Source organism: Tamandua tetradactyla, chromosome X (genome assembly GCF_023851605.1).
Source record: "Tamandua tetradactyla isolate mTamTet1 chromosome X, mTamTet1.pri, whole genome shotgun sequence".
Taxonomy (NCBI): Eukaryota; Metazoa; Chordata; class Mammalia; order Pilosa; family Myrmecophagidae; genus Tamandua; species Tamandua tetradactyla.
Genome location: NC_135353.1, coordinates 169,293,299 through 169,317,986, shown reverse-complemented (window position 1 = coordinate 169,317,986; position 24,688 = coordinate 169,293,299). Strand labels below are relative to the sequence as shown.

Sequence of the window (24,688 nt, the reverse complement as noted above, 5' to 3'; positions counted from 1 at the left end):
CACCCTCAATTTTAGACAGTGTCATTTTTTCCCAAGAGAAAAATAACCATTAAACATACTCTCACTAAATAGAAAAGCCAAACCTTCCCTTAACTCTTCTCCCCCACCCCCCATTATTTACTCCTGATATTGCTGTGGTACTGTTGATATTTTCCTGTTAAACAGAGCCCATAGTATATGCCTAAGAGTTGCTTCTGGAGGACCTCTTTTGTTGCTCCGATGTGGCCTCACTCTCTTTAAGCCCAACTCTGTAGGTGAAATCATTGCCCACTCCCTACATGGGACATGATATCCAGGGGTGAAAGTCTCCCTGGTGGTGTGGGAAATGACTCCCAGGAATGTGTCTGGCTCTGGCACTGTAGGACCAATTCCATCCTGGCCAAAAGAAGGAAACAAAGTATAACTAATAAAGCATCAGTGGCTGAGAGAGTTCAATAGAGTCAAGAGGCTACTCCAGAGGTCTCTCTTACACAAGCTTCAGTTAGACATTGTTACCTGTCACAACTTGTCAAACCTCAACCAAAACCATTCCAGCCAATCCTAAAGAACACCTAGGGCAATATATAAGATCCCACAAGGGCAATTTCCTAGACACTTACAACCTCTAGATGGGCCCCTGGACCACATAAGTACTGAAACTTAGAGCACCAGGCCTATCTAGAACATCAGCTAGTTCTATCTCCCTACACCATATTATTAATAGCCATTTCCAATATGAAAAGGTTAGAATGGCCATAGTCCAAATACCCCTAAAGACTGGGATAGAAAGATCATGGGTAATAGTGGAGTTATAAAGAGAAGGTAGGGTTTAACAAATGAATATGATTGCTGAATCATTAAATTGATATTTCTTTTAGTCTTCAGTATCTTAGAAGTAAAAACCTAAAATCGTGGAATTGTAACCCACACCAAATCCTGAAATATGTTCTACAACTAATTGTTGTGCTGTGCTTTGAAATTTATAGCTTTTTTGTATATATGTCATTTTTCACGAAAAAAAAAGTTGATTGTGATGACAAAAAAATATTTACTCCTTCTAGCCTCCTATGCTCTGGAGCAACTAGAAGGAAAATTCTGAGGTGATGGTATGATAGCCCATAACAAACTCTGGGATCTGTTCTGTAACTACTTGTTGAAGAGTGCTTTGAAAACTATTGCTTTTTTCTTTCTTTGTTTTGTATGTATGTTATAATATACAATAAAAAAAAAAAATTCCTGGGTTCAATTCGCAGAGCCTGCCCATGCCAAAAAAAAAAAAAAAAAAAAGTTAAAAAAAACAACATAGCTCATAGCATGCAATAGAAAATTTCCCCCCACCATGAAATTATACACTCTTTGTACAAGATTCATACCTTTGAAGTAGTTCAGGCAAGAACTTATTTAATATTTGTAGCATTAATTGGTGAGACACATGGGTCTACAAAATCCCTTTCAATAATGTTCAACCTCAATATGGCAGGTGGATCTTTTTTATTAAGTTGCTTCCATGTAGATGTGAACCTAACCAATTGGGGGTGGGACCTTTGGATTAGGTTGTTTCCATGGAGATGTGTCTTCTCCCATTCAAGGTGAGGTTGCTTACTGGATTACTTTAAGAGGGAATCATTTTGGTAAAAGCTTCAGAACCAGCACAGAGAGAGACATATAGAGATGCAGAAGGAAAACACCCCTAGGGAAGCTGCTTTGAAAGGAGAAGCTGGGAGAAAAAGCTAGCAGACTTTGCCATGTGCCTTCCCACCAGACAGAGAAACCCTGAACATCATCAGCCCTTTCTTGAGTCAAGGTATCTTTTTCTGGATGCCTTAGTTTGGAAATTTCTTATGGCCTTGGAACTATAAACTTGCAACTTAATAAATTCCCTTATACAAGCCAACACATTTCTTGGATATTTCATTCTGATAGATTTATCAGACCAAAACACTCTATATCCAATAAAAGTTTAATATCCAGAATATATAAAGAAATCCTTCAACTTAAAATTTTTAAAATGGGCAAAAGCCTTGAATAAACATTTCCTCATGCAATTGGCTAGAAAGCACATGAAAAGATGCTCAACATCATTAGCAATAATGGAATTGTAAATCAAAACTACAATGAGATACCATTTCACACCCACTAGAATGGTTAGTATAAAAAACAAACAAACAGGGAACTAAAAGGGTTGAAGAGGATGTGGAGAAATAGGAACACTCATTCATTGTTGGTAGCAGTGCAACATGGTGCAGCCCCTGTGGAAGACAGTTAGGTGGTTCCTCAGAAAATTAAGTATAGAATGTCCCTATCATCTGGCAATCACACTTCTAGGTATATACCCCAAATAATTGAAAGCAGAGACTCAAAGAGATATTTTTGCACTGATGTTCACTGCAGCATTACTTACAAGTGTCAAAAGATAGAATCAACCCAAGTTCCAATCAACCAATGAATGTACAAACAAAATGTGGTATATATATATACATACACACAGTGGAATAGTATGCAGTGTTCTAGTTTGCTAGCTGCCGGACTACAATATACCATATATGGAATGTCTTTTAAAAGGGGGAATTTAATGAGTTGCTAGTTTACAGTTCTAAGGCTGGGAAAATGTCCCAATTAAAACAAGTCTATAGAAATGTCCAATCAAAGGCATCCAGGGAAAGATACTTTGATTCAAGAAGGCTGATGATATTCAGGGTTTCTCTCTCGGCTGGAAGGGCACATGCTGAGCAAGGCATCACCTGCTACTTTCTCTCCTGGCTTCCTGTTTCATGAAGCTCCCTGGGAGGCATCTTTCATCTTCATCTCCAAAGTGTTGGCTGATGGACTCTCTGCTTAATGGTGCTGCAACATTCTCTGTTCTCTCTGAATCTCCATTCTCCAAAATGTTTCCTCTTTTATAGGACTCCAGAAACTTATCAAGGCCCACTCAAATGTGTGGAGACATGTTGTCACCTAATCCAGCTTAACAACTACTCTTGATTAAATCACATCTCCAGAGAGATGACCTGATTACAGTTTCAAACATACAGTATTGAATAGGGATTATGCTACCTTTATGAAATGGGATTTTGATTAAAACATGGCTTTTCTAGGGTCCATACATCCTTTCAAACCAGCACATGCAGCATTAACCATGAGTGAAGTTGTGATCCATGTAACAACATGGATGAACCTTGATGACATCCTGTTGAATGAAATAACCCAGATATAAAAGGACAAATATTGTATGATCTCACTGATATGAACTAGTTATAATAAGCAAACTCATAGAGTTAGAGTGTAAAATATAGGTTACCAGGGGATATATTGGGATTAAAGAAAGAGGCCTTGATGCTTGACTTGTACAGAATTTCTATTTAGGTTGATTGTAAAGGTTTGGAAATGGATGGTGGTGATGGTAGCAAAATATTGTGACTATAATTAACAGCACGGACTTATATAGGTGAATTGTGCTTAAAAGGGGAAACCTTAGGGGGTGTAAGGGTAGGTCAGTGGTAGAATTCTCGCCTGCCATGTGGGAGACCTGGGTTCAATTCCCAGTCCATGCCCTTCCCAAAAAATAAAGAACAAACAAATAAACAAATTCAACAAACGGTGCTGCAATAACAAGATACTCACATGGAAAAACAATGAAATGTGACCCTGTCATACAGTATACAAAAAAAAATAGGCAGGTGGGAAACTTCAGGTTATATATGTTATCTTGCTGGTGGCAGATTTCATTTTCTTAAAACTCTACTTTGTTTTCTGCAGCAGCCAAAAGCCATTTAGGGACAAGTTTAGAGAATAAAGAATAAAGCTGAGTAATACTATACTGAATTTAAAAAAGGAGAACCTAGGAAGCCTTTTGGCTAAGAGGGATTTCCAAAAACGAAAAACTTTATAGATGTGATTCAAATTAGAACTTTAAGACAGGAAAATGATACCTCATTATTTTAAGGATCCCTTAAAAGCAGAATAGAAAGTGAGAGAGATGCCTCAAAAGGGAAGTCAGAGAGATTTGCAGCCCAAGAGGGACTGCACCTGCTGTGGCTGGAGGGGCACATGGAAAGCATGAGTAGGGATGTGGGAAAGACTGGACTCAGGCTGACACAACAAATAACCAGGGACCTTCATCCTAGAATTGGAGTTTATCCAACAACTTGAATGTGCTTGGAAGCTGATTCTTCCCAGAGCCTCCAAATAAGGAGCAGAAGAATTTCAGCCTTCTGAGAGTACAAGCAAAGGATTCAGCCGACCCTACCAGACATCTCACCTAGAGAAACTGCAAAATTATAAATGTGTATTGTTTTAAACCTCTGCATTTGTGGTTAGTTGTTACAGTAGCAATTGAAAACTAACACAGTCATTTACAAACTCTTGGTCATTGTTCTGGTTTGTAAGCTGCCGGAATGCAATGTACCAGAACTGGAACAGCTTTTACAAAAAAGGATCTTATTAAGTTACCAGTTTACCATTCTAAGGCTGTGAAAATGTCCAAATTAAGGTAAAACTATAAAAAGACATGCAGGGAAAGATATATTGGTTCAAGAAGGCTGATGATGTTCGGGTTTCTATCTCAGGTGGGAAGGCATATGGTGACGTCTGCTAGCTTTCTCTCCACTCTTCTTCAATGGCTTCCCCAGGGGTGTTTTCTTTATGCATCTCCAAAGACCTCTGGCTGTGTGGGTGCTGTCTGCTCTCTTCAATATGGTTCCCTCTTAAAGAGCTTCAGTAAGAAATGCCATCTTGAATGGGTGGAGTCGCATCTCCACGGGAACCATCTAATCAAAAGCTGCCACCCACAACTGAGTAGGTCACATCTCCATGGAAACAGTAACAAAGATCCCTCCCAGCAATACTGAATGAGGATTAAAGGACATGGCTTCTCTGGAGTACACAGTATCTTTAAACCGTCACAGTCATTGTTAGGTAGCTGAAGCAGATGCTGGAATGAGTCTCCAATTTATTGGTACCATGAGCAAGGGTTTCTACAGGCAAGGTGAGTAAATGCCTCTTCCAGGAATCTAGGGCTGCAGCCCCAAGTGGAAATATTTTATTATCTTTTCATAAGGTTTTTCTGGGATGCCTCCCATCTGATCCTCTCTCATGCCAGCCTATTATTCTTCCCACAGCTGCAGCAGTTAGTTCTTGCAAAGCCCCAGTGAGCTTACACAGATGCAACCTGGCACCCTGTCATTTCCACTTCCCCAGAACTCTTTCTGTCTTGTAAATTCTTTTTGCCTAAGCCTTGAGAGCTTGCAGACCTTACAACCAGAGCATACTCCTATTGCGGTGGTTTCTTTCCCTTTTACAATAATCGTTTAGAATAAAGTCTCTTCTTACTAATTCCATATTTGTTTTTCAATTGACAGTATTGATACAGAAGTAATTTCCCCTTTTCCTATTATATGTTACTCCAGAGACACGTTCTTTGCCTTCTATGTAGCATCTTCTCAGTCCTGTATCCCAGGGGGCATATCCCAGGAAGGCCATCAGAACTTGGGGGAACTATCAACACCAGCCAAACACTGATTATTTAGAAAAATAGGATTTCAAACTCTTTGATGTTATCAATAGAATATGTAATTATTTGGAGTTTTTGAAGTATTTTCCTAGATTGCGGGGGTGAGCAAATTACAACCCAGGGGACAAATCTAACCCCTTGTTCTGTTTGTGTACAGCCTGTGAGCTAGAAAGTTTTTTATATTTTTTTAATGATTATATAATTGCTTAATACCCTCAATTTTGCTGCATGGACCCCAGAGCCTAAAATACTTACTCTCTGGCCCTTTAAATACATTGTGTAAACCCCTGCTAGGCACTCTGATTTCCTCTCCCATGAAAGATAAAGAACTTAAAGGGAATAAAAAACAGAAAAGAACAAGAATCTTTTCCTGACTGTAAATATAAATATATTTACAGTCTAGAGTAGCTGAGCTCCAAGCATGGCCCCTGGACCAGCAGCAGCAGCAGCAGCAGCAACCTGGGGTGGGGAGGGGGTGGTGGAGAGTGGGGGTATTAGAAATGCAAATTGTTGAGTTTACAACAGATGCATGGAATCAGAAGCTCTGGGGTGGGGTGGGGGCAGTAATCTTCATTCTAACAAGCCTTGCAGGGGATTTTGAGGCTTAATCTGGCTAGCCGACACAGACTCCTAGACTTTTTTCCACCCTCTAAAATTGGAGGTCAAAAAAAATGATTGTCAATAAAGGAAATAAAAAACCAAACACCAGCATGATCATTATAATCCATAAAATAAAGGATGCGCAGGGGGAATTTGTACTTCACTGGTTAGCTCAAACCCGTTCAAGTTATCTGATTCTGATGCTTTGGGTAATTTGAGTTAATTTACAACTCTGTAACTTGAAAGCAACTGATAGCAATGCAAAAAAATTCTTGTCTAGAGATACACAATTGTTTTCCAGTGGAGGTTCAACTGATCACTCTTCATTTCAAACTGGAAGTCTATTTTGCCTCAGTTTTCACCTCCACTCCATCAGCCTTGACTTATAAATATGACCACTCTTTGGATTGTTCTTTGAAAGGGTTGTAATAACTTACTGGTGCACTCATGCTTAAGGAGTTAAAGAATATCTTTAACACTCATGTCTTATATCTGTTTGGGCACCACAGTTTTACCTTTCCTTTGAAAATTATTCTTTAAAACACATTTTACATGGAAATGACATATTCTCAGGAAAACAAAGTTTCCATGGACCAATTATTGGAAAACTTAAACATCAATAACTTCCCCTAGAGAAATAGTTCAGATTTTCACTGAGCAAACAATCACAAGATAAAACCCTGATGATGTTGCAATGTTGTCTGGCTAGAAGTTTGTCCATTTCCTGACCTTTTTTGTTTTCCCCCAATGCAACTCAAACTGGAGTAGGAATATCAAGCTTGTTATAAATCTTTTTAAAAATTGATAAGGGTTGTCAGAATAATGTTTTCTGTTTGTTTTGTTTTGACTTTTAATGCTGCCTCCTTCCAACAAGAATACATGGAGAAACCAGACCTCAGACTGGGCCTTCTCTCACTTCTCCTTTAAAAGATCAGTGAGATGTTTGGCTATGGCTGGCCAGGGACAACAGGGAAGGGGTTTTGCAGGTGAAGATCTTGACCCTTCAATGGAGACAAGTTGGGAATTGATCCAAAAAAGACCTCAAAGCCTGGTGAGAACATTTCAGCAGATGGCTTCCACCTATTTACCAATGTTTAGGAACTGTTATCATTGGTTGGACTTCTAAAATTGACTGGACAAAGAGGTAGGTCTGAAGGTCCCTCTTTTTCTTCACCCCTCCTTCCTACGCCCTGAAATATGATGATTCTTCTCCTGTTCGTGAAACTGTTCCCTCTATGCTATCTGTGCTGGTTTGAAAGCATTATGTGCCCCAGAAAAGCCATGTTTTAATCCTGATTCAATCTTGTGGGAGCTACCTTTTTTTAAATCCTGATTCAATACTTTAGTTCAGAAACCTTTAATTAGATTATCTCCATGGAGATGTGGCATGCCCAATTGTGGGTGTGACCTTTGATTAGGTGGAGATGTGACTCCAGGTGGGTCTTGATTAGTTTACTAGAGTCTTTAAAAGGGGAAACATATTGGAGAAACAATAGAAATGAGAGAGCTAACAGAAATGTCAGAGCAGAGTTGACACAGATGTTGACATATGGAGAACAGAGACATGGATATTTGGAGATGCCTGGAGCCCAGCAGATATCACCATGAGATGTTGGGCACGCGAGAACCTGAAGAGAACCTAGGGAAGCCAATAGATGAAAGCCAGCCCCAGAGAAGCAAAGTGAGGAGCCCCCACAGGAACAGAGGCCGAAAGCAATGGAGCCCAGGAGGAAGGGACCAGCAGATGCCAGCCACGTGACTTCCCAGTTGTCAGAGCTGTTCCTGACCCATTGGCCTTGAATTAAGGTATCTATCCCTGGATACCTTAATTTGGACAATTTTATAGACTTAGAACTGTAAACTCGTAACTTATTAAACTCCCCTTTTCAAAGCCACTCCAGTTATGGTACATCACGTTCTGGTAGCTTGCAATTAAACACAGTGTCTTTGAATATCTGTCCATTAATAATGACTTCTACTATCAGATTCACAACAGAATACTACACAAAGTATTTTTTAAACAATGGTATTCACGGAAATCATCTTTCTTTTCTTAAGATTGCACAAATGGTATATTTTACACACCTCTTAGTACTCTTTTACCCAGCCAGTATGTAACCATAAACTGACTGTTTTAGTTATCTATTGCAGCATTTTGGGGGCTGAATCATGTCCTTCAAAAAAGGCACACTCAGGTCCCAACCCCTGGTTCTGCGGGTATGAACCCATTTGCAAACAGGACCTTTGAAGATGTTATTAGTTAAGGTGTGCCCAAACTGACTAAGGGTGGGCCTTAAGCTAAAAGGGCTAAAGGCCATATAAGTAGAGAAAATTGGACAGAGAGAATCCACAGGAGCAGTCAAAGCTGGAAGTCAACTGAACCCAGAGGAAAAAGAAGATCCCTCCATAGCATTGCCATATGATGGGAAAGCCAAGGAAAGCCAAATATTTCCAGCCAGCCAGAAGATGCTGACCCTGGAAAAAAGCACATTTTATAGTCTCTGAAACCAAGAGCCAAAAAATTCCTATTAAGTCAACCCATTGTATGACAATTATTTTAGCAGCCAGGCAATCAATACACAATGTAACAAATCATTACAAACTTAGCAGCTTTAAACCACATGTGTTTATTATCTCACAGCTTCTTTGGGTCAGGAGTTCAGGCTCACCTTGGGAGGGTCTTTTGCTAGTCATGTAAGAATACAGTCAAGATTACAGATTGAGTCAGCATTCTCATCTGGAGCTCGGGATCCTCTTCCAAGCTCATCGATCACTGGCAGAATTCATTTCCTTGTGACTTGCTTTTTCAAGGGCAGCAAGAAAGAGGTCTTCACCGCATCAAATTTCTGAGCACTAGAACTTTTCTAAAGGAATCATCTGAATTGGCTTGGCCTATCCACAAAAATCCCATCTGAGTTTTTCTGAGTTGCCATGACAGATATCACACAATGGTACGGCTTAAACAATGAAAATTTGTTGACTCATAGTTTTGAGGCAGAAAAGTCCAAAATTGATGCATAGGCAAGGTGATGCTTTCTCCCTAAGGTCTGGAAAATTCTGGTGCTGGATGTCAGCCATCCTTGGGGTTCCTTAGCTTGTATCCCTGTCTTATGTCACATGGCAATGTCCTCTTTTTCTTATACGCTCTGCTGACTTCTGGCTTCTGGCTGATGCCTGTGGCTTTCTCTCATTTTGGATTCAGTTTCCTTCTCTTTATAACACCTTCAGTAATCCAAACTAATACTCAACTTCATTCAACTGGGTCATGCCTTAACTAAAAAACAAAACAAAACAAAAATCTTCAATAGATCCTACTTACAATGGGTTCACACATGCAGGACTGCAGATAGTAAAAAATATGTCTAAATAGGGGCACATGATCCAATCTACCACATCCCCTTTTGATGAACTCAAAGTCAACTTACTAGGAACCTCAATTATATCTACACAATCTCATCTCCTTTGCTATATGACATAAATGAATCATGGGCATAATATCCACCAGAGTGAAAGGTCCCACCCATACTCAAGGATTATATAGTACTTATGACCCGAGAGCAAGAATCCTGGGAACTATTTTATGATTCTGCCTCCCACACTTACAAGAAACTCAGATAGTCTCTTACACATTCTGTACCACAATGTAATATGATTGGGCATGTCAGTTTCACCTATCACTTGAGCAATGTCAATTGACTTGAAAAGTTATCTTTCTTTTAGCCTTCACTAATAAAAATTGAATGCCACCAATGAAAGGTTTTGCTGATGTTTGAGAAATAAGGTTCACAGAAGGAATGTTTCTCTGGCCATTTTTTAAAAGCTTCTGCTTGCAGTAGATTTGCTTTAGTCTCAAGAAGTTAATTCAGTCACTCATATTCAGGACAGAGCTATCTTATAACACCTGAGGATGGGATATTGTAATTACCCAAAATAATAAAATAAAATATCGTAGGAAGCAGTCCTAGCATGACCTGCTGCTTTTCCGTGGGACCCACAAATACATCCTGGGCTTAGGACCAGGTGTGACAGCCTGGTGGGATAAAATGCAATCCCTTAGTAGATAAGGGGACTGCAGTACATTTCTGAACATATGTAAACATTCCCTGAAGACAGGTTGACTCTAATGGGCATGTTTTATGCCATCCAGCTCAGGCCCTGGTGGTATATCTGCCCCTGGCAGGGAGTAAGTTTCCTCCATTGTGGTAGCACCAAACCCAAGAGAACTGCATTGTAGATCATCTTCCTGCCTCAGCCATGGAATGAGACCTGCTGGCCATGGAGAACTGACACTCACTCAGTGAAGCTGATCCTGCTCTGTCTCTTCTCTGTGTGTGTAAAACATCTTTCCCTCAGAGCCTGTGTGTGCCATGCTTTTGCTGGTGACCCTGACACCTGTATTGGAGTGAGTGACATCTCTGGAGATATCTCTCCTCCTGACCGATCTTTAAAAAAATGTCAAATAGTGTTTGCATTTACTGCCAACTCTTAAACTCTTAACCATGCTTCTCAGATGCTGAGGGATTCTCTTAGATGTTAGGTATGATCCAGGAATGGGAACTGATAATGTAGAGTGAGAATGTGAGATATGGAAAGGACCATGCAATTCTATACCAATGCATTCATTTTAAGATGAGGAAGCTCAATTCCACTGGACTTCCCGGAGGTCACAAAGAGAATGTGTTCATGGAGAGAAGAACCCAAGCCTCAGATGCCCAGGTCCCTACAACCCTAGTCTGATACTTACGGTTGTTGGCCCAATACACTGCTGAGTTTGAAATAGCCAGAAAGCACTAAGCATCATTGTTGGCAACAAAAGAAAAAAACATAATCCCATCTTCTATAAAATGATAACATGCCTGTATTTGGAATTCTCTAGGTAAGGGTCTAGCTTCTGAACATTAGGAAAGATAGAAAAACAATGGAAATGTAATCCAAAGTAAAAATATCACCAATAAGCAAAACTTCTGAAGAAGATCTACATTGAGAAATCAACATCAGGAGGGTTAAGGCAGAAGGAAGATGAGGTATAAGGATAATCCAAGATTGGTTGGGTCTCTATGGTCCAGGAAAATGGAAAATGAAGATAAAATTGCAATGAGCTGCTCAGCAACTAGGACCCCAGGGTTCCCATCTATATGGTGAGTTGAGCCCTATAGCATCAGCTCTGTTGGATAAAGTTGTTCACCTGGATTCACCTTCAGGTCAAGCAACATCTACAATTGTGTTTCTGCAGCAGCCATGGAATTCTGCCTTGTTTGTAAGCCTAATTTCCTGTCTTGGCTCCTGCCATCTCATCCACCATGTTAAAAACTAAAGCTTCATGCCCAAAATTTTCCCACGCAAACCTGCCTCAATACTCAGTTTCCCCAAGATCGGGCTTTGCTTTTTTCTGTCTGCTTTTACCTTGACAAAAGTCTTTCGCCTATGGCAATAGTTCTCTGACTTGAGCATGCATCAGGATCCCTGGCAAGGGCTTGTTACAGCTCTGATCAGTTCCCCTCTGCCTAGCTGAGTTTCTGACCCACCAGGTCCAGGGTGTGGTTGAGAATGTATATTTCTAACACATCCCCAGTAGATGCTGATGGGCTTATGTGGCATGATACTTTGAGAACTACCATCCTAAAGGATAGAGCTTTCTACTGGCAGTTCTCCCTAATACTCACTGCCTGGGTTTTTCCATCCTATTGGCACCTAGTATCCTCACTACCACACTCAAGCCATGGGGCTCAACTTCTCCCAGTGTCTGCGGCTGTCAGCCACTGAACACCTATGGCATGCATGACAAAAAGATATATTGAAGACCTACAATCCTGTACCTGTGGATGTGTCCTTAGCAGCATTGCAAATGGAATTGGGTAAGTTACAATGAGGTCATACTGGAGTTGATGGGGGCACTAATCCTATAAGACTGGTGTCCTTACAAGAAGAGAGGACACATAGACAGAGATGACAGAGGCAGAGATTGAGTTACGACATAAGCCAAGTGTTTCTTTGTTAAAGCTGCAGAATGTAATGTACCAGAAACAGAATGGCTTTTAAAGGGGGGATTTATTACATAGCAAATTTTTAGTTCTAAAGCCATGAAGATATTCAAACTAAGCCATCCAGGGAAAGATACCTTGATTCAAGAAAGGCCAATGAGACAGAACACCACTGTCAGCTGGAAAGGCACATGGTGACATCTGCTAGCTTTCTCTCCTCATATCAGAAGGATTCCACCAGGCGTTTTCCTTCTGGGTCTCCAAAGGTCTCTGGGCTATGTGGGCTCTTTTGATTCTGAAACTTTTTTCCAAAATGGTTCCCTCTTACAGGGTTCCAGGAAGGAGCCCCACCTTGAATGGGTGGAGACACATCTCCATGGAAACCACCTAATCAAAAGTTACCACCCACAATTGGATGGGTCAAATCTCCATGAAAACAATAAAAAGGATCCTACCAGCAGTATTGAATGAGAATTAAAAAGTATGACTTTTCTGGAGTACACAATAGTTTCAAACCAGCACACCAAGGAATACTAAGGATCACTGGCTACCACCTGAGGCCAGGAGAAACACATGGAGCAGATGCTTCCCTAAAGACTCCAGAGGGGAAGCATGGCTCTGCCAACCCATCCACCTCATTTAGGACATCTGAATTCCAGAACTGTGAAATAACACATTTCTTTCATTTTAAGTCCCCCAGTTTGTGGGGCTTTGTTATAGCAGCACTTGGCATATAAGACATAGGCCTTCCCCCAAATGTGGATGAGAGAGGCATCACTTATCCCTGTTTTACCAATAGGGAAAGTGAACTTAGAGATTCTGAGAAACTTACTCTTTGCACAGAGCTTATAAAAGGCCAACTTGGGATGTGCAGTTGGTCTTTTCTGGCTTCTGTCCCTTCTTTTTATTGGGTACAATATTGTCTCCCTAAAGATTAGCCATCTTCTTTCAGATTCTGACAAATGTTATTTCCCACTCCTCCTTCCATCTCTTTCAAATGCTCTTATGAGCGCTGGCTTATGGAGAATCCACCAGGAGAAAGTGCTCAGAGGGACAGGGACTGAAGGTCAGCAATTTGGAAAGCACAAAGTTCAGCTCTTACTCACCTGGCAGAAACACAGCAGCATCTTTTCCAAGGCATTTTTTCCCCTTACCTAAATGTCTCACTTCTCATGTTTGGTTTCAAATGTTTTCAAATGTGCTTTGTTTTCAAGTGTGTCCTTGTGAGATGGAGAAGCTCAGTGTAGAGAATGATCTAATTTCGCAGCTTTCTCTGATTGGCAAATTGAGTTACACAGAGGTTAATTAGCTTTCCTAATATCTCAAGCTGGCCATGGTATTGAAAGTAGCGACGGGGAGTGTGTAATTGGCAGTTTTGTGCTGTGATCGCTCACCAGTTCTCCTTTATTGAAGGAATCATTGACATTTTCTGGGTAACTCTTAAACTCATTATTATCTCACATTAAAATGGGCCCTATACACTTGACATAGAGTTTGATAAATATTTTTACTTCAGAAAATCAACAGGTGAACAACTTCAAGTTAATTAGGTCAACACCAGTTTAGAAATTTCAAATCATAGCAAGTCTATTAGTTTGTAGGCAGAAAGAAAGGCCACATTTAAATGTGGACAACTGTAGAAAGAAACGAGGTACTTGTCATGGGAAAGCCAACCCATGAATGAAGTAATGTGTCTGGTGATGAGGCAATCCCAGCCCCTTGTTCTTATCTCACCCCAAAACATGGAAGCCCTTGGCCCTGGCTAGCTCTTCTAAAATGATAGGGTTAAAAAAATGACCAAAGAGAAAGAAACTGAGAATGGTCTTTTTTAACCAAATTTAATCCTGCTGTAAACTAGACCTCGTAGTTAAACATCATACAAGCTGCATTTCTAACCCAACAAAATGCAGCATTTTGCCATTTTCCAATGCCCTGCTGTGGATTTTTTCCCCCTGAATGAACCCAATAAGATACTAGAGCAAAATGTCCTATTTAGGTATGGTAGCGCATCTGTTACAATTTTTCTACATTTGATCTATTTTAGCAGTATCCTCATTGTGTCACAGGAGCCTGGTGAGCTAGCCAAGCCAAATAAAAATGTTATTGGCATAACTGGTATGAAAAACAACAAAACTTGAGAGCCTACTTTTTATCATGTAATGTATTTTCTTGTTTAAGCTGTATCATAGTGTATGTGTGTGTGTATATATATGCACACATTTTATACATCTACAATATATGTATATATGAAAATATATGTATAGATAGGTAGGCATAGATAGATATAACTTCTAAGAGATGATGTTTCTTGAGGGTAAGGTTTGTATCATATTTGATTTCTTAACCTAAGCACCTACCACAGGTTTAACAAATTATAAGTCTTCAATGCTATTTGTTGAATGAAATATTTCATAACTCTTCTTGTGTTGGGCATCTACCAACGACCCAAGTTTTACCCTTTAACTAAAGAGTATAATCCCAAATGGGTTACTTTAGCTTTTTTTTTTTTTCTGATCTTTACATAGCTATTTTCCCAAGGTGAGATGCTATTGTTATATCCCCAAGTCAACTTAACGTACTTATTCTGATGTTGCTATGGAAAAGGAAAAAATACTAAATATCAGTAAACACACAAGATGCTCATGGTCCAGGAAAGAGATAATATATGTAGAGGTGGATCTTTCTGAGCACCAGCTGGAGACAATGACATCTCAAGGTTTCTGTCTTCAGTCCTGGGATTCTACTCCAGTGCATCACAGTTTTACTGTCCCTGCCCAGTGGGGAAGAATAAAGACATGGAATAAAGCACTTTTACAACTTTGATTAACTTTACATGGAAGGACGAGAGCATGCATGTGGAAGGTGAACTTGGGATTTGTAAAATAATGAGTATATTTAGTAGTGCCATAAAGAATAATGGCTCTGCTATGTTAAATGGTTAAGCAAGAGCATAACATCTCCAACTCTTCATTTTCTGGGGGAAAAAAAAAGACCTAATAATGATTATTATATTTTATAATTGGATTTAGTGGCTGCCTAACTGTATTTTGATTTTCCAGGATTAGTGCTCGGTGCCATAATTATAATTCCTTCTGATTACAGACTGCACTGCGGTTGCACAGCTACTTGGTTCATTCTGAGCACCAGCTTCTGCATTCGTTTCAGGTAATGAAGCAATCTATATTTAGGTATTTTGCAGAGGTTTTTATTTTTGGCTAAATGTTAAGCATACATTTTCCTGTAGTAAATGCTGCTAACGGCAAAGGAGTAAAATGGATTTTCAGTAGGAAAGTGTTTGAAACAGGACTCGACTTTAATCAGCCTCATCTCATTTGTACATCTCACCTCTCTTAAGATGATGATGAAGGGGAAATTGGAAGATGGATGACATTTTCAGTGTCTATTCAAATTCCATCAAATATTTGATGCAGAATATAGTAAATAACTTAGGGGAACCCCCGTTTAGGCTTCAGGCAGCAGAAATTTCCAAGCAAACAGAACTCACTTTGGGAGCATAAACAAGCAACTCAACAATTTAACATACCAAATTTATGATCCTTTCATGGCAGGTATATATTCATATGTGCATGAATAGAATTTTCTGTTCTACTTATGTCTCCATTCTAGATTTCTCCTTTTCATTCTCACCCAATTTTTTCATTTGGATTGTTCATTATTCTGTTAGCATCTTTATTTATCTTCTCTATACGATGTGATCCTTTTAAGCCATTTAAAATTTTTTTTGTGGAACAAAGAATGGATGAATGGTTGGTGGACAGATGGACGGATAGATGGATGGATGGATATGTGAAAGAATGGACGAATGGTTGATGGACAGATGGACGGATAGATGGATGGATACGTGAAAGAATGGATGAATGGTTGGTGGACAGATGGACGGATAGATGGATGGATGGATACGTGAAAGAATGGATGAATGGCTGGTGGACAGATGGATAGATGGATGGATGGATACGTGAAAGAATGGACGAATGGTTGGTGGACAGATGGACGGATAGATGGATGGATGGATACGTGAAAGAATGGACGAATGGTTGGTGGACAGATGGACGGATAGATGGATGGATGGATACGTGAAAGAATGGACGAATGGTTGGTGGACAGATGGACGGATAGATGGATGGATGGATACGTGAAAGAATAGACGAATGGTTGGTGGACAGATGGACGGATAGATGGATGGATGGATACGGGAAAGAATGGATGAGTGGTTGGTGGACAGATGGACGGATAGATGGATGGATGGATATGTGAAAGAATGGCTGGAAGGATGGGGAGATGGATGGGTAGGTGAACAACTGGGTGGATGAATGGATGATAAACAAGTGAAGGAAAACACACTTATTTCAGCAAATATCTTGAGTAAATACTGTTCTACTACACCATCATTTTTCTAGCCCTTCTCCTCCCCATCTCTACTAACATCATTTTATTATTCAGCTCTCAAACTATTTTTCATCCTTCAAGGGTCCTCTCACAGAAGCTTGTTTTCTCACGGTCTCCTCTCTCACTCCAGAATTTAGGCACCATTTGTTTTCCTATGCCCAAATCATCATAAACTTAGACTCTATTATAACACAATCCATGCCCTTTGTGTTGTCTCTCTCTCCTTTAACAAACATTGTGCCTTTTTGAGGCACTTCTTTTCATCTTATTTGGTATCCCCAACACTAGACTTGGCACTCTGTACACTGTCAGAATAGAATCAAATATAAATTCTTTAGTTTCTATTAAATACCAGGTCTGTTATATGTGCCTCATATGGATTCCATCTTCCAATCTTCATAGGAATAAAAGATACTAAGTGGTAGGTGTTATTGTGATCCTTAGTTTTAAAGTTAAGAAAACAGAGGCACAGAGGGGGTTGGTGCCTTCCCTAAAATCAAAAGGCTGGTAAGTGGTGGGATGGAGCTATAAACCCAGGTAGAGAATAGAATTTAGAAGATTGTGAGGATCTAGAATCCCCCAATTTAGATGTAATCATCATACATCATGATAGTACCAGTTTTCGAGTTCTACCCTTATTGATAAGATGCCAGTGCATCCTGGTGTGCCTAGGAAAGTCTTCTGTTGCCCCAACAGAATTATTAATGAGGTTCCCTTTTTTCTGCACAAAATGCCCCAGATGAGTATATAAATTCTATGATCCTCTGTGCTAATTTGAATCTGTTGTGTACTCCAGAAAAGCCACGTCTTTTAATCTTCATTCAATATTGCTGGGTGAGAGCTTTTTGAATGTTTCCATGAAGATGTGACCCACCCAATTGTGGGTGGTAACTTTTGATTAGATGGTTTCCATGGAGATGTGTCTCCACCCATTCAAGGTGGGGTTGCTTACTGGAGCCCCTTAAGAGGGAACCATCTTGGAAAAAGCTACAGAGCCACCAGAGTCACCAGAACTGACTGCCCTGGGGAAGTTGTTGAAGAGAAAGCTAGCAGATATCAACACATGCTCTTCCAGCTAAGAAAGAAACCCTGAATGTCAGTGGCCTTTTTGAACCAAGGTATTTTTTCCTGGATAACTTAAATTGGACATTTTCACGGCCTTAAAACTATAAACTTGCAACTTAATAAATTTCCCTTTTTAAAAGCTGTTCCATTTCTGGTATAATTGCATTCTCACAGTTTACTAAGTAGAAACCCTCCTACTTCCCATTCATAGGAAACACTACATAAATTCCAGAATTGTAAAGGATTGGGAAGAACTGGGCTTATCTGCACTATTGTGGAACTTACCATCTAAAGAAAAGCAGTTCAACGTTTATTGTAATTAGTACTAAAGGAAATTTAAATGCAAAAGAAACATGAAGAGCTGTTTTATTCATGAAAAACATTTGTGCAGAAAATCTCAGGGGTCAGCAAAGCAATAATGACCTACTGTTTTATAGCGTCCTATGTTTCCAAAAAGTGCTTTGATGTATTTATCTCCATTGATCCAGAAAAGTAGTCTGTAAGGTAAACCAGAAATTATTATAGCCAATTTAAAGATAAGAAAATTGAGATTCAGAAAGTCAAGCTGGGTGGTTTACTCAATTTTGTATAACAGAGCTTAGACTTGATCCTAGGGGGTTGGAATTCATAGCTAATGAGCTTTCCGCTCTCAAACTTTTCACAACAACCTGTTCGCAACAATTGGGTATCTTGTTTGTGTTTATAAAATAAGTATAGAATATATTTATTAGGGGCAGGGGAGCTTGTGCCAATCTTTGGTTAAGTATTATTAATCATTTAAAGGACTAATATAAAAACTAATAATAACAAGTTTTAATAAAGTAGGCGAGCGTTTGCAAATGTGACTGTCCTCCTCTATGACCCCACAACGATACTCAAAGCTGAAGAAGAAATGACCTTACATTCATTTGACTGTCTTCATTCAGTTGCCCCCAAATAATTGCTCTGGAATGCCAATATTGTTTCCTGTATCCTCATGACAGCAGCAAGCTCTGAGGATGGGTGTAGCTCACTTTAAACCTGCTTTTAAGAGGTCAGCGCTGAGCTTATTAGAGATGTGGCAATCACTGAAATATCAAAGGAGAAGGTACAAAGAGAAACTTGTCTTGTAATAGTCATGTGGCTTGCTGTGGAAGGGCAGGGTGCTGGGAGATAAAGGCAGTGGAAACTAGAGGTGCTATTAGTAATACTTTGGCTTGCTTTGGCTCACTTAAAATTTCTGAAATGTTCTTTCTGAAGAAGGACATCGCCTAAATCCCCACTGCATGTTGGACCCCACATACCAAACAAAGTCATCTAAGATATCCCCAGCTGGATGAGTTTCCTATTGCTTCTGTAATACAATCTCAAAACAACACAAACGTATGACTTTACAATTCTGGAAGTCAGGAGTGCCAAATGGGTTCAACTGGGCTAAAATCCAGGTGTTGACAGGCCTTTGTTCCTCCTGGATGCTCTCAAGAGAATCATCTCCTGCCTTTTCCAGCATCCAAAGGCTCATGGCCCTGTCGTCCATCTTCAATTCAACCTAGATGTAGCCAGCATTACAGCATCTTAAAATTGCTCTGTGACTGACCCTCTAGCCCCCCTCTTATAAGTACCCTCCATTATGTCTACACTGGGTTCATCTGGAGAACCCAGGATTCTCCCCCATTGCAAGACCCTTAACTTCATCACAACCGCAAATTTCTTTTTGCCATGTCAGACAACACATTTGAAGGTTCCGAGGATTAGGGTATAAACAGCGTTGGAGGGCGGGAGGGTGTTCTACTGCCTTCCATGCCAGTCAAACCATCTCTCTTCATGTATTATTTCACCATTGTCCCTGGGATGCCCAGGATCCTGGAAAGTTTCCATAACTGGAATATAGGGAGAAAAGTGTGGTTTCTCGGGAGCCTTAAATGATGCAGTGTGGCTATATGGTTGAACCAGATAGCTATCCTTTTTATTTTCATCTCCCAGCAAGGAACATGCATAAAGAACACTGTGTACCAAGCACACTAACAGCTCTCCCACAAATGTGGCCTCCCAGGAAAACCCAGTAGGCAACAGAGAGGATAAATGGAATTTAATATGTTTATTGCAAGCTAATTGCTTGATTTACTCAAGGGGTGGCCAGCTGCAGAAGTCAGTGGAGCAGCTTTTAGAGCAGTTGCTGAACTTTAATCTTTACTTAGGGAAACGCCATGATTCCCCAAGAATTTTGCCTCTGCAAAGACCATAGCATACGGATCATTTGCAGAGACATATGTTTGAGTACTGGGTCCTCCAGCAAAATTATCACAAATGTCTCTCCTGCTCATCTTTAAATTTCCAGCAAACACACTTTTCCACTCCCTTATCTTCCTGCCCCTTAAATGAAGGTGCTGTATGGGTAACAGTCAGACATTCGTGTCTGATGATCTGCTCCCATTAGAAAGGGGAAGTGAAGATACTTAATCACAAGATTTTACTCATAATGCCAAGAATAATTTTTTTTTCTACAGAGTGCATGAATAGCTTCCTTTATTGCCTTTGGCCCTAGAAGGTCAATCATCTGTTCTACAAGGTGCAAATCAGAATTGACGAGCTTTAGGGGGTACTGAGAGTTCAGTCGTGTCTGGGCAAGAAAGGGGCAGAGCTTCAAATGGGCAGCTTGAACATCTGGCCCCAGTGTGGCTTCCAGGCTTTTCTCCCCATGAAGTGAGTAATGCATGCACATGCCATTTCCATCTGGAGATGGAAGACACCCTCAGTGCTCTGTGACTGTTTGCAAGTCACTTTTTCTTATCTCCCTTTGCCCAAACTCCACCAGGAACTGATGCCTGCCTGGGATCACCAAGACAGTATAGAGATGACAGAGGTTTCTCAAGCTTGTGGATAGTCAGTCAGGGTTGTGAGCCAAAGAGGGTGGCTTGGCATTGTTAGAGAAGGCAAAGGTGCAAATAGAAGCCAGCAAACACAGCATTCCCTAGACCAAAAAGTTCCTGCACTTTTGTACAGTAGGGGGTGTGCCTTTTGCTCATAGTTTGATGACTTGGCCCCCACACAGGCCAGTGATAGAATTAAAGCACACCCATTTGTCTAGCATCTATTACATACCAAGTACTGGAGAGATTATAGCCAATGAGACAGATAAGATTCTCACTCTCAGGGAATGCAAAAGGAAAATATGGGTTGGGCAGATAATCATAAGTCTGATGAGCCTCCTGAAGGGAAAATATAGGATCCTAGGCAAACACATAGAAAAGGAATCTTGAGCCAAAGCCACAGGGTCTGGGATGTCTTTTGTGAGAAGCAAACATTCTAGAGATTTTCCACAATCTCTATTCACAATCCATCTCCTTTACCCTGCTGTGATGAGATTAATCCAATTAACCTACCCTCAACACAATACTCTTAAATGAATATTTATCCACCAGCCACAGCTGCCTGGAGGAAGATTGCTCAGTTTTGTTTTGTTTTTTAATTGGGACGGGGGTGAACAAAGGTTAGACAAGGGAAGGTACCAATCAACTTCAAGGCAGTAGGGCAAGCAATGACAGGACATTACAATAGAACACAGTGGAGAAGAACAAGGAAGAAGACCAACCCCCAAACAAAGTTGGCCTCAGTATTCTGCCAAGGATTGGGGCTCATTTTAGCAAACTCCCCTACTGGATAAAATCTCCAACTGCAGCACCATGCAAGCCATTCCACTTCCTTGAATCTCTCCCTTGAATCAGAGCTTCTACTTTCTGACAGAGTCAATATAATCTCATTAAGACATCTGGTTAACGTCAACAGCTTATCTGCATGGAAACTCGACTACAAATCCATCCACTGATAGAATGAATGTGTGCAAAGAGCAGGCAGAGTAAATAAAGAAAGAAAGCTGTCCCCATGCAGGGGACAACCGCAGGAGATTGGAAATCATTTTCAATCGATACCTAGAAAGTTTTACATTAGGACCTGAGCCTGGTAAATGGGTTGTGTCCTCAAACTCATCCACATGTTCATTATGGAAAGAATTCAACAGATCTGTTACTGCAAGAGGCAGCCCCATGGTAATTTTTAAGCTAGGCTCAATATATTTTCAACCTCGCCTTTTTTATTTTCAGAAGTCATGAAGGCTTGGCTTTCAAAAGTAAGCTTCCTCTCCTTTCCTGCAGCTTCTTATTCTCCTCTCCTTAAATGTTGTCTTTTGGCACTCTACTTCATTTTATCCCCACGACTCCATCCTAGCAACAGCCGCCTACTCCTCTTACAAATCCCTTGATAAAACTCACATATTACACCCAGCCTGGCAGCACTGTTTGCGTTGCCACTCATATCTGCTCACTTCAGCGTTTTCCCAAACTGTCATGCTGGATGGGAGTGTTTACTGAGGATGTCACCTCGTTGTGTTGGATAAGCTGCTCCCTCAGCTACAACAGGAGACACACGATTGTCATTCTCTGCAGGCTTCCTGCCCAGAATAAAAGAGCAAAGGTGTGTTTTGTTGGAAGCAAAACCCTAGTGGCAAGTCCTCAACCAAGACCCATGGCCTCAGTTATCAGTTGCAAAGGGGTGGTTAGAAAATGGTGTTTTTCTCTCTCACTCTCTCCCTCCCTTTTCTTTCTTTTTCTCTCAGTATTGACTTGGAATTGTATTTATCAGGGTTCTCCAGAGAAACTGAACCAAACAGATACATACATACATATATATAAAGAGATTTACTATAGGAATTGGCTCTTGGGACCATGGGAATTGACAAATCCAAATTCCATAGGGTAGGCCTATACAGATGACTCTAAAATCTGATACATCTGAACTCTGAAGGGCAGGCCTCAATCTGGAAATTCTCATGTTGGGGAAGTTGAATTCCCAAACAGAAGGGGAGAAGGTAGAGGTAGAAATTCTTCTTTTTGGCTTCCAAAATCCTCAGTTCTGCCATTAAGACTTCCAAATGACTGCATGGAGAAACTCCCTTCATTGCTGAGAGCAATGTCCTTTGTTGATTGTAGATGCAATCAGCTGTAGATGCAATCAATTGACTGAAGATGCTATTTATCTACAAAATACCCACATAGTATCAACCAGGTCAGTGCTTGACTAAACAACTGGACACCATCACCAAGCCAAGTTGATACATTAACCTAGTCATCCCAAGAATGAGCCATCTCTGGAGATCCATGGTCATCTAGTTGACAGTACATATAAACAGAGGGGCAAAGCCGCATGCCACAGTGGTCTATAGCTAGGAAGGTGGGGTCTTCCATCCAAACTCCCTCTTCCCTTATGGTTTCTGGGGAATGCATTGCTGGAGGAGGGAAGAGAGGAAGAGGAGAGTGACAATCCTAAGGCCAGACTCACTGCTTTGAGTTGTTTCCTTAAAAGGAATTGGGGATGGAGGTGCAAGGGTAGTTCAGTGGTAGAATTCTCACCTGCCGTACAGGAGACCTGGGTTTATCCACAGCCCATGCACTTTCCAAAAACAAACAAACAAAAATTCAAATGGTGCTTCAATAACGGGATACTCACATGGAAAAATAATGAAACATGACTCCCATCATACAACATACAAAAATAAAGAAAGTGGGGATTTTCCTATGAAGGATTGAACAAATGACATGGTATCAGAGAGACCTGAATCTGAAGACAGGAGAAATACTAAGGACTTGTTTCCTTTTCCTTAAAATATAAGGACAATAATAGAAAGCCTATGGTTTAAGCCAATATCCTCTCTTGTTGTAATTCCCTGTAGATAACCTTGACTTACGCAGCAGCCTACCAAACACAATGAGGAAGAACTGCGATAGTAAGTGTGGTGACAATTCAATAAACATTGTTTATTGTTGAATGACTTGCACAGTGACACTGCTACCCAGAATTGCAATTCTTTCCTTTCCAGGAGTCCTCGGGACCAGAAGCTTTAGGGAATGATCAGGAGCAAAGCAAATGGTCTTAGAGGACTTATAGGGTAGACAAGACCTTGGTGAACTCTGTCTTTCCCTAACAGTTGGAGAAAGACTAGCTACTGGTGTGTGGTAGTTAGTTTCAGGTGTGAACTTGGCCAGGTGGTGGTGCTTCGGGCTGTTGAAACATTAGCACGTGAGATTCATCTAGGCTGATTATATCTGCAGTTGGCTAAGGGGTGTGCCTTCCACAATGAGTGACATTTAATTTAATTAGAGGGAGGCTTAAAAGAGAGCACAGCCCAAGCAGTTCAGCATACCTCATCTCAGCACTCACAGCTCAGCCCAGATGTTCCAAGATGCAGAAAGGAAATGCCTGCAGAGGGCCCTTGGAACCGAGGAGCCAGGAGGGAAGGTCCATGGACGTCGCCCGGTGCCTTCCCATGTGATAGAGAACCTCAGAGGAAAGTTAGCTGCCTTTCCTCTGAAGAACTACAAGTTTTTAGCTAAATAAACCCCCTTTTATTAAAAGCCGATCTATCTCTGGTGTGTTGCATTCGGGTAGCTTTGGCAGACTAGAACATGGATTGAAAGTGACAGTGATTTGGTTAACCTGCATCAACTAACTTTCATCAATTGCATGCCTGTAAGTATTATAATCTCTATATGGAGATAAGGAAACAGGGTTCAAAAGGGTATGTATGTGAGTAGTTCAGAATGCTTGCCTGCCATGTGAGAGACCTGGGTGTGATTCCTGGCCTATGCACTGCCCCCCACCCTCCAAAAAAAACAAAGATATGTAGCCTTCTCCATGACACAGCATCTCCCATGCTTCTATTCGTAAGCTAAAACATTTGTAGGAGCTGTGATTTCCTACAATGAGTTTTGCTGGCTTAAACTGTTGACCTTTTTCCTTTTAAATGAAATGATTATTAACACTTGGATTTAACAATATCTTAACTGGTGAAACATTATCTAAAGCTTTTTGAAAATCTAGGCATATAGCAGTCATTGAACTGCCACTGTCTCCTGCAGCAAAATTATATTTGAATATCTCCTGACAGTATAAGAAAAATCTCCATCTCATAAATCCTTGATAGTTGTTGTTAATCAAATGGTTCTTTTAGAAATGGTCTCTGAATATCTTTTTATCCATTTGTTGCTAATATATTTTTACCACAATGGTGGAAACTATAAATGCTCAGTATTGATCTTAGTGAGAAATGGCATCATGCATGTCAATTCAGAGGCTTGAATAAATTAAGAGAAAAGCTGGGACAGAATTCAAATTA

The 24,688-nt window shown here is 40.5% G+C and overlaps 1 protein-coding gene across 3 annotated transcripts in view; it reads right to left on the bottom strand.

Moving 5' to 3' along the window:
• The window catches only part of PUDP (pseudouridine 5'-phosphatase), a 575,274-nt gene that overhangs the window by 132,207 nt on the left and 418,379 nt on the right, over positions 1–24,688 (bottom strand). The window contains exon 5 of one of the 3 annotated variants that reach the window (XM_077145310.1): positions 1,287–9,362. The exons of the other annotated variants lie outside the window; for them this stretch is intronic. Coding sequence (XP_077001425.1) covers positions 9,359–9,362 — 4 coding nt within the window. The 3' untranslated portion in view covers positions 1,287–9,358. Of the gene's footprint in view, positions 1–1,286; positions 9,363–24,688 lie in introns of those variants that run through there. 3 annotated transcript variants of the gene reach the window in all.